General features: G+C 33.2%; 1 protein-coding gene across 1 annotated transcript in view; it reads right to left on the reverse strand.

Moving 5' to 3' along the window:
- The window catches only part of LOC106471074 (putative sodium-coupled neutral amino acid transporter 7), a 13,259-nt gene extending 2,750 nt beyond the window's left edge, over nucleotides 1-10,509 (reverse strand). Inside the window, exons 1-3 of the mRNA XM_022399702.1 lie at nucleotides 10,352-10,509; nucleotides 8,113-8,375; nucleotides 2,534-2,733 (exon numbers count right to left, since the gene is read on the reverse strand). Of these exons, the coding sequence (XP_022255410.1) occupies nucleotides 2,534-2,733; nucleotides 8,113-8,282 (370 nt within the window). The 5' untranslated portion in view covers nucleotides 8,283-8,375; nucleotides 10,352-10,509. The remainder of the gene's footprint in view (nucleotides 1-2,533; nucleotides 2,734-8,112; nucleotides 8,376-10,351) is intronic.
- Nucleotides 10,510-10,887: the final 378 nt, after the last annotated feature.

A 10,887-nucleotide genomic window follows, 5' to 3' on the forward strand; every position in this document is an offset into this window, starting at 1 on the left:
CATACGGTTCAATTGGTAAAAGAAGGGTAAAAATTAACATACGGTTCAATTGGTAAAAGAAGGGTAAAAATTAACATACGGTTCAATTGGTAAAAGAAGGGTAAAAATTAACATACGGTTCAATTGGTAAAAGAAGGGTAAAAATTAACATACGGTTCAATTGGTAAAATAAGGGTAAAAATTAACATACGGTTCAATTGGTAAAAGAAGGGTAAAAATTAACATACGGTTCAATTGGTAAAAGAAGTGTTAATACTGGGTGGAAGGAAGACAACTGTTAATACTGGATGGAAGAGAGACAACTGTTAATACTTGATGGAAGGGAGACAACTGTTAATACTTGATGGAAGGGAGACAACTGTTAATAGTGGGTGGAAGGAAGGCAACTGTTGATATTGGGTGGAAGGAAGACAACTGTTAATACTGGATGGAAGAGAGACAACTGTTAATACTTGGATGGAGGGAGACAACTGTTAATACTGGGTGAAAGGAAGGCAACTGTTGATATTGGGTGGAAGGGAGACAACTGTTAATACTTGATGGAAGAGAGACAACTGTTAATAGTGGGTAGAAGGGAGACAACTGTTAATACTGGATGGAAGGGAGACAACTGTTAATACTGGATGGAAGAGAGACAACTGTTAATAGTGGGTAGAAGGGAGACAACTGTTAATACTGGGTGAAAGGAAGGCAACTGTTGATATTGGGTGGAAGGAAGACAACTGTTAATACTTGATGGAAGAGAGACAACTGTTAATAGTGGGTGGAAGAGAGACAACTGTTAATATTGGATGGAAGAGAGACAACTGTTAATAGTGGGTAGAAGGGAGACAACTGTTAATACTAGCTGGAAAATCCGATAGTTGTTAATAATTATCACCCGTGATGGCCACAGCACAGATAGCCCATTGTGCAACTTTGTGCTTAACTACAGACAGTCGAACCGTGATGCTAATATACGCTCCAAGTACACATGCATTGTGTCGTTGCGAAACTTGAAATATTCTTTGGAGTGATCCTTAACTTAGTGGAAACGCCTTATTATCTAAACTAAGACTACTTTCTACCATTTTTAACACTCCGTGATCGGTCTTGTGATCACACGCTGTTCAATATTCAATTAAGGAATTTAATATCTGTTTACGATTAGGAATTTGGAAAAATCTCCGTTTTCATGAGAGGATCTTAACCCTCGTGTTTAATATGTATCAACTCTAATGGCAGCAATTATTTCCTTTTGAAATAATTATAAACTACACCTCCAGACTGTAATCCACCTGATTGTGACATTTATGTCTTAAAATGAGTACACTATTCAGCAACGTACCAAGAAGATAATTTTAGAATGTTATTGAAATATAAATACTTGCAGTTTTTAATCAGGGTAATAAAATATCAAAATTGTCAAATACATATGGTAAACTTAAGGCATGATTTACTAAAAATTAATCCTCTCGTCGTAGAGCTTTTATTTTATTTTCTTGTTTCTGATTTACTAACAGAAGTTTCAACTAATTTAATACAAAGAACACACTAGATCCTGTTAATGATTTAAAACAAAGAACACACTAGATCCTGTTAATGATTTAAAACAAAGTACACACTAGATCCTGTTAATGATTTAAAACAAAGTACACACTAGATAGGGGTAATAATTTAAAACTAATTAAACTCAAGATAGGGCTGATAACTTAAAACGTGTACTTTGTTTTAATAAAAATTATCAGCTGTATCTAATATGTACTTTTATAGATAGGGGTAATAACTTAAAACTAATTAAACGCAAGATAGGGCTGATAACTTAAAACAAAGTACATATTAGATACAGCTGATAATTTTTATTAAAACAAAGTACACACAAGATATAACTTATACTTTAAAAAAAGAACAGACTAGATGGGTCTGATAATTTAAAACAAAGAACAGATTAGATGGATCTGATAATTTAAAACAAAGAACAGTCCAGATGGATCTGATAATTTAAAACAAAGAACAGTCTAGATGGATCTGATAATTTAAAACAAAGAACAAACTAGATGAGTCTGATAATTTAAAAAAAGAACAGACTAGATGGATTTCATAATTTAAAACAAAGAACAAACTAGATGGATCTGATAATTCAAAACATAGAACAGTCTAGATGGATCTGATAATTTGAAACAAAGAACAGTCTAGCCGGATCTGATAATTTAAAACAAAGAACAGACAAGATGGATCTGATAATCTAAAACAAAGAACAGTCTAGATGGATGTCATAATTTAAAACAAAGAACATACTAGATGGATCTGATAATTTAAAACAAAAGAAACATTGCATACAGTTGATTCAAACTTTGTGTCAATTTGACTCTATTAAATATGACTAGAGACATTTTTGAAAGATCTTGTTCAAATGTTTTACTTTTGCACAATATTATGTTTAGCTATCAAAACATACTAAAGGTTATTCAAAGGGAACTTACAATTTATACCACATTTTTTATTCTACGCTATTACGATAAATAAGATGTATTTTTCTATCAACGTAACGTACCTGGAAAAATAAAGATGAAAACTGCTGCCAAACTCCCCACAAATTCGATCACAACTCCAATGTTGGGTATTAAAAGAGCTAAGGTTAAAGAGCAGCTAAACCAGACTAAAGCGATGACAATTCTTCTACAAGGTTCATTTTTAACAGCGTCCTCTGGTGGAATTCCTCTTACTTGGGTGTATAAATCATCTATGGCCGTTCTGTAACATTTTTGTTAACAAAAAAAACACGCATTAAATCTACAAATAAATGAACGTAAACGTTTATGCAAATACATAAACTTTCTTTCACAAATGTATACTCAACTCTTAATTTTCCTCTACATTTCTAACTGCTAAAATCCGGGGTTCGTTTCAATATTGTGGAAAAGAAATCCTTTAACTTTCAATCCGTTAAAGAAGAAGTAAATTCCATTTGAGCCTAAACCAACCTTATTATTGATATGAACATCTCACAGAACAAAAAAGCATCGCCAGTGCTATTGGTTACCACATTTTTTCATCAGGACAAATCGGAACAAGAAGAAACTGTTATAATAGTCCTCGATAGACCTTAAGCTTTTATATTTATTTTAATAAAAAAATAAAGATGTCTGACTTAAAAAGCACGAATAATAACTTATCAAAATAAATTAAAACATTATATTTTATTATTAATGCTTTAAAAATATTTCTGTTAAGTTATTTTGTTTATTTATAGTTAACCACAAAGCTACACAAAGGGCTACCTGTACTCTGCCCACCACGGGTATAGAAACCCGGTTTCTAGCGTTGTAAGTCCACAGATATACCGCTGTGCCACTGGGGGGGGGGGCAAGTTATTTTGTTTATTTATAGTTAACCACAAAGCTACACGAAGGGCTATCTGTACTCTGCCCACCACGGGTATCGAAACCCGGTTTCTAGCGTTGTAAGCCACTGGGGAGGGGCAAGTTATTTTGATAGAGAAATTAAAATGACAGGTGCGTAATCTTCAGAATTTATTTTCATATTTAACTGTCCCGGCATGGCCTGGTGGTTAGGGCTCTCGACTCGCACTTTGCGGGATGCGAGATCGAATACCGTCACCAAACATGCTCGCCCTATCAGCAGTGGGGGGCGTTATATTGTGACGGTCAGTCCCACTATTTGCTGGCAAAAGGATAGCCCAAGAGTTGGCGGTGGATGGTGTTGACTAGCTCCCTTTTTTTCTAGTCTATCATTTAAAAATTATGGACGGCTAGCGCAGATAGCCATCGTGTAGATTTGCGCGACTTTCAACAAATAAACATGCAAACCGATTAAATTTGTACATATTCACTTAAAAACGCTGTCAGTTTGCTTTTAAAACACTCGTATTAAAAACAAAAGTATAAAAGCTTGTACGAAATAGGTTTCATTCGTATGAGGGCTTAAAAGTTGGTAATTACTAACAAAACATTAAAGTTATCTCAGTAATTAAACTCCAGTTTTTTAAAATAATAAAATCAACATTACATTTAAAAGAATTATGGGTTGGGCGTGGCCTAGTAAGCTAACATGTCAGTCGGTGGTCCGGAGGGTCCAAGGTTCGAGCCGTAAGACGCTGCTGAAAATGCTCCGCACTTTCAGCTGAGGTAGTGTTATAAGTGTGACAATCAGTACCGCTTTTCGGCTGGGAATAGCCATGCAGGCGGCGGGTACTCTCCCCTTGGTCAACAGTTATAAATCTGAGATAGCTATGACGGAATTTGTGGTTTTTTGACCTGACTGTATTGCCCATTTGTTGCTTAAAATGCTGCTCAGGTTGTACAGTTTAAAGCAGCTTGGAATTCTTTATAACCTGAATATAACCTTAATAATAATAATGATAATAAAACGAGAAGCAGGTGAAAATATGCCGAGACCATGGGGTCAAACCGCCACATACCATAAATGGGGTTACAAGATGTTTCGTAGCGGATAGAAAAGTGGCGAGTAGAGCCTAAGTTTGTTTGTTTGTTTGAAATTAAGCACAAAGCTACACAAAGGGCTATCTGTGCTCTGCCCACCACGGGTATCGAAACCCGGATTCTAGCGTTGTAAGTCCGCAGACATACCGCTGTGCTACTGGGGGGCAAGAGCCTAAGTGATGACCATTAACATATCTAGCAGTTCAGTTCCCCTTATACACTTATTACAGTTGTTTGATAGTTTCACCACGCAGAATCGTGCTTCCCATCAAATCCTCCGGAAGTGTTTACTGCTGTAATCTTAGCAGGCAGATGTTTGTTCGGAAGAAACTGATCTTAATGATTTGGTGATTTGATTTATATTTTTAAACTGATCTTAATGATTTGGTGATTTGATTTATATTTTTAAACTGATCTTAACGACTTGGTGATTTGATTTATATTTTTAAACTGATCTTAATGATTTGGTGATTTGATTTATATTTTTAAACAGATCTTAATAATTTGGTGATTTGCTTTACATTTTTTAACTGATCTTAATGAGTTGGTGATTTGATTTATATTTTTAAACAGATCTTAATAATTTGGTGATTTGCTTTACATTTTTTAACTGATCTTAATGAGTTGGTGATTTGATTTATATTTTTAAACTGATCTTAATGATTTGGTGATTTGATTTATCTTTTTAAACTGATCTTAATAATTTGGTGATTTGATTTATATTTTTAAACAGATCTTAATAATTTGGTGATTTGCTTTACATTTTTTAACTGATCTTAATGAGTTGGTGATTTGATTTATATTTTTAAACAGATCTTAATGATTTGATGATTTGATTTATATTTTTAAACTGATCTTAACAATTTGGTGATTTTATTTATATTTTTTAACTGATCTTAATGATTTGGGGATTTGATTTATATTTTTAAACTGATCTTAATGATTTGGGGATTTGATTTATATTTTTAAACTGATCTTAATGATTTGATTTATATTTTTTCTCTTTATACACAGTTTTCTGAATTTTAATGAATACTTAATCTATTTTAGCATCTAAAAAAAGCAGTCGATTTTTTTTTGAGGTCGTGTGTATAGTAGTTTTATCAACATAACTCACACATAAAAAGCCTGTCACCAGGGGACTTCCATGACAACTAACTGACCTTTGTGGACTTCTGCTTGTTCTGTGAGTTTCCTGATATTCATATTATTGGAACAGGAATTGATGTTGACAAGTAATGCTAAACATCCACTATCACGAGCCTATCGTGATCTAGTGGTTAACGACCCCATTATTCACGACTCGTTGTCGCACAAACGCGCTCCACATTTGGGGTCGGTGTGGTCTATAAAAGTGACGGTCAAATCGCACTGTACGATCGTACAAGAGTAGCCTGAACGTCGACTGATAACTGGTTTTCTTCCTTTTTAGTCTATCAGCTCAAAAGTACCTACGGCTATGCATATATAGCACTTGTGTAGCTTTTCGCGAAATTCTGAAACAAACAAACTTATTATCACGGGGAGCGCAATATTAAATATTCTAATTTTTTACAAACATTTTAAAATATATTCTTCAAAACCTTTAGTACAACGATACAATTTTTCATTAGCATTCTGTAATTTTGAAAACCCATCTCATGTAACAAAAATTATGCTCAAAAACCTTAAAGTTATTCATATTGGGATAAAACAGTCTACACTCCAATCCAAGTGGAGTTAAAGGCAGTTTTGCGATCAAGTTATTGAAAACATATTCGATAAATTGATAATTTAAATAGGCCCGTTGTGATCATTATTACTTTTTAAGTCAATTCTATCGCGTGCAGACCAAATTAGAGCGAAATTATGCGTGGTATTGGTTAGAAGGAGATAGTCGTTGACAGAAGCAAGCGCCATCTGCAGTTTTTTTTTTTTCATAAAAGTTACATACGAACACCTTGATTTAACTATAAACTTATTGTCGGTTTTAAAAAATTTCACTTCAAAATCCCCGGGGTTGTTTTAAATATCAGACATGCAATCAGTGCAAAGTTATATGAAAATGCAGAATCATGAAAATGTCGGTTTACACATGAATAATACGAAACAGCTAACTTGTTATATATATAACACGAGTGAACGAAGTAAATATAATACGATCTATCATCACATATTCTTCAATGCAAAACTGTTATAGGCAACATTTGTGTTGAAATTAGTAGAACTGGGATCCGTGCAAGTCCATTTAGATTTTCATTCAGATCATTTGTGTGTGTGGTTAGGGCGCTCGACTCCCAATCCGTGGGTCGTGGGTTCGAATCTCCGTCACCGATTATGTTCGCCCTTTCAGCCGCTGGTAACAAAAGTAGGCTTAGAGTTGACGGTGGGTGGTGTTGACTAGCTGCCTTCCCTCTAGTTCATTACTGCTAAGTTAGGGGCGTCTAGAGCAGATATACCTCGAGTTACTTTGCACTTTGCGCGAAATTTGAAACAAAACAAACCAAATCTATTTTATAATTTTCTTTTATTAGGGGAAATAGGTATACACTTAAGGCATCTTAGTAACGAGTCAAAATAAGTTCCTTATTCCTCATGAAATGTTATCTATATCGTACAAAATAAATTTGGTGTTTGATCCCTGGAGTAGGCACAGTGCAGATAGTCAATTGCACACCTTTGCGCTTAAAATAAATAAATTTTATATCAAATACTTTTGTATATCATTTTCTTTTTCCAGTGTCATCGAAATTTAGTTGCCTAATTTAGTGGTGAGTAAATAATAATTATAAATGTTCCCGCGCTAACAGATCAGGATTGAAACATTTTTCCTGAAGCTTAGATGAAAGTCTAAATAGGGAATTCTACATTGAAATAAAGCAACTTGAAATTCAAAATAATGAAGTCGGAAATAAACCAGTTTGAAATGTTATCTTTTAATGAAGTCGGAAATAAACCAGTTTGAAATGTTATCTTTCAAGGAAGTCGGAAATAAACCAGTTTGAAATGTTATCTTTTAATGAAGTCGGAAATAAACCAGTTTGAAATGTTATCTTTTAATGAAGTCGGAAATAAACCAGTTTGAAATGTTATCTTTTAATGAAGTCGGAAGTAAACCAATTTGAAATGTTACCTTTTTTTTCACGTTAGTTCTTTGACTTTTTTCATTAAGTACATACGATAAGGTTTGGGCGATGGGATACCAATCGTTGCCATGGTTAGTAGCCTATACGATTACCAAACTCCAGTTACCAATTAGCTACTAATTTTTTATTAAGATATGTTAATTATTAACTAGTTTTATATCCTTATTTAATTTCCATACTGCACACTGGTGTGTATATAAAACATTTTAATACTATTTGAAGCTGTCAGTTATAGTTTCTATTTTAGTGGAGAATCTGTAAAGGAAACGATGAGTGTTCAATTAAAGAAAAATAACAAATTTTGTGTTATCCCACACTTCGATCTTCACGTGAATAGATTACATGGCTTATTAAGAAGAAGACCGAGGCTAGGCTAGAACCAGGATTTCCCAACTTCATAAAGTAATCTCCACATGTTTAGAATCGAACGTAGGATATAAAACGAACAGATAATTAGTGTATTATAATAATAATAAATTAACTACTTAAAATTTACCCTTTGGTGATCGGATCGTTTTGGCCAACGACTATTCTCATCCTCTTACCTTCCACAGAACAGTACGATGGGATAGGTAGTATACATTTTGGCTCCTAAAGCAGCCATCCCTATCATGACTACTGTATCTTTGGCATCGTACGATTCCAAAATGTCACTTGTCACGTGAGAACCAAAGGTCAAGTAACCGGCTGTTGCAGCTACAGAATATGTGAACATGCACAATCCGATAGCCACGAGGACAGTGCGAAGAAAATTGGTGACTCTTCTGTCAGCTAAGCAGGAGTATACAGGAACACTACTCACGTGGCACTAGAAAAACAGAAAATAATTTGAACGTAAAACATATTATATACGAAATCCTATACATAATTTATCTACTTGGAGGTTTATTTCCACACGTGTATTGTTTGTTTGTTTGGTAATTAAGCACAAAGCTACACAATGGGCTATCTGTGCTCTGCCCACCACGGGTATCGAAACCCGGATTCTAGCGCTGTCCGCGGACATAACGTAGTGCCACTGGAGAGCATTATTAGTGCCTAAACGAGTTATATAAAGTAGTTTGCTTTGATGATTAGTTCTCAAGACCAGGAATAAATAAATCCTGAAATAAGAAAAAAAGGAACTGGAGTTTCACATTTTGAATTTATGATATCCTCGTTTCAATAAACCCCCTGAGTTTGAAGTATCGATATTATAATACCCATCAAAAAGTTTTGTGAAACGTAGAAAGGATTACCATGTAGAACTGTATTTCAAAAAACTTTCTTAAAACATTCATCCAGCAAATTATGAATTACAGAATAACAAAAATTAAACAACAAAATTTGTTCCAAGATTTACTTAACGACATTAATTAAATCTCCAGAATTAATAGCCAACTTACTATCAATGTGCCAAGAACATGGCGATTACGAACTTGTGTGTCATTATTAGAATGAGTAGGTAATAATCATGTCATGGAATTTAATGATTAACAGTTTACTTAACAATATAGAAGTGTATAAAAATCATTCGTGGAATTTAATGAGTAACAGTATACTTAACAATATAGAAGTGTATAAAAATCATTCGTGGAATTTAATGAGTAACAGTTTACTTAACAATATAGAAGTGTATAAAAATATTCGTGGAATTTAATGAGTAACAGTTTACTTAACAATATAGAAGTGTATAAAAATCATTCGTGGAATATAATGAGTAACAGTATACTTAACAATATAGAAGTGTATAAAAAATCATTCGTGGAATATAATGAGTAACAGTATACTTAACAATATAGAAGTGTATAAAAACATTCGTGGAATTTAATGAGTAACAGTATATTTAACAATATAGAAGTGTATAAAAATCATTCGTGGAATTTAATGAGTAACAGTTTACTTAACAATATAGAAGTGTATAAAAATCATTCGTGGAATTTAATGAGTAACAGTATACTTAACAATATAGAAGTGTATAAAAACATTCATGGAATTTTAGTGAGTAACAGTATACTTAACAATATAGAAGTGTATAAAAAACATTCGTGGAATTTAATGAGTAACAGTATACTTAACAATATAGAAGTGTATAAAAATCATTCGTGGAATTTTAGTGAGTAATCTATATAAATATAATAGTACTGTATGTTGTATGTCTATGTAACTACTTCGCAGGGTGTGAATGGATCTTCACCAAACTTGGTATGTAGGTTCATTGGGTCCATGCGGGAGTACATACAAATTTTCAGTTGTACATTTTGCGTTTTGTGGTTTTTATAGGCGTTTTTTACCACTACCCCACCAAATTTAGTGTGGAGGTTCATGGAGAAATACATACAAATTTCCAGTTTTGCTTTTTTGCAGTTTTTAATGGCATTTTTGCGTTTTTTTCCCTACAATTACATATAAGGGAAGCAGCTTTTCATATCTTAAGATAACTTTTCATTAGTCATAAATTTACGTAATTTCCGTACTCCAGCTAATATAGAAATATAGTATAATAGGAATCCATGTTATCTTTACCACTTTATATGCTATCTTTACACCTACTTTTGGCGTACAGAATTAAAATAAATGATTAAGTATGGTGAAGTTGGCAAATCTATAGAAATATAGTATAATAGGAATCCATGTTATGAAGTTATCTTTACCACTTTATATGTTATCTTTACACCTACTTTTGGCGTACAGAATTAAAATAAATGATTAAGTATGGTGAAGGTGGTAAATCTATAGAAATAATTACATTATTCTCAACGTTTAAATGTTAAGCTCAAGTCTGTCATATAGCGAGACTCGTACCTGGTAACCGAAGCAAATGGTAGGCACCACTTGAAACACATCAGTCCATACTGCAGGACTTGTTCTCACTGGACCTGGAGTGTAATTCCCTACGAAATACTCGTAAATGATAAGAAATACGACGTAGAAAAGTGATATAACACCAAAAGAGCTGGAAGAGAAACGAGAATAAAATAAAAGGTAGAGGGTCTTCTTAACTAAATGAAATATGATTTACTATAAATAAATGAAACACCGGGAGTAAAGGTTGTATTAAGTATTCTAGGCACAGGCTAATATACATTCTTCGTGTTAAATTTAAAATAAAGTTAACAGTTTTTATTAACTTGAATAAAGAGGAGTGTGTTAAAAAAATAAATGTTGATTTCATCGTTCGCGAATGATCATTTGTTAACCTTTTAAAACAACAACAACAACAACGTAAGAATGTGATAGGTATACATACTGTAATTCTAAAAACAACAACAACAGTATCGTAAGAATGTGATAAATAGATATACTGTAATTCTAAAAACAACAACAACAGTATCGTAAGA

Source organism: Limulus polyphemus, unplaced genomic scaffold, assembly GCF_000517525.1.
Source record: "Limulus polyphemus unplaced genomic scaffold, Limulus_polyphemus-2.1.2 Scaffold4392, whole genome shotgun sequence".
NCBI lineage: Eukaryota > Metazoa > Arthropoda > Merostomata > Xiphosura > Limulidae > Limulus > Limulus polyphemus.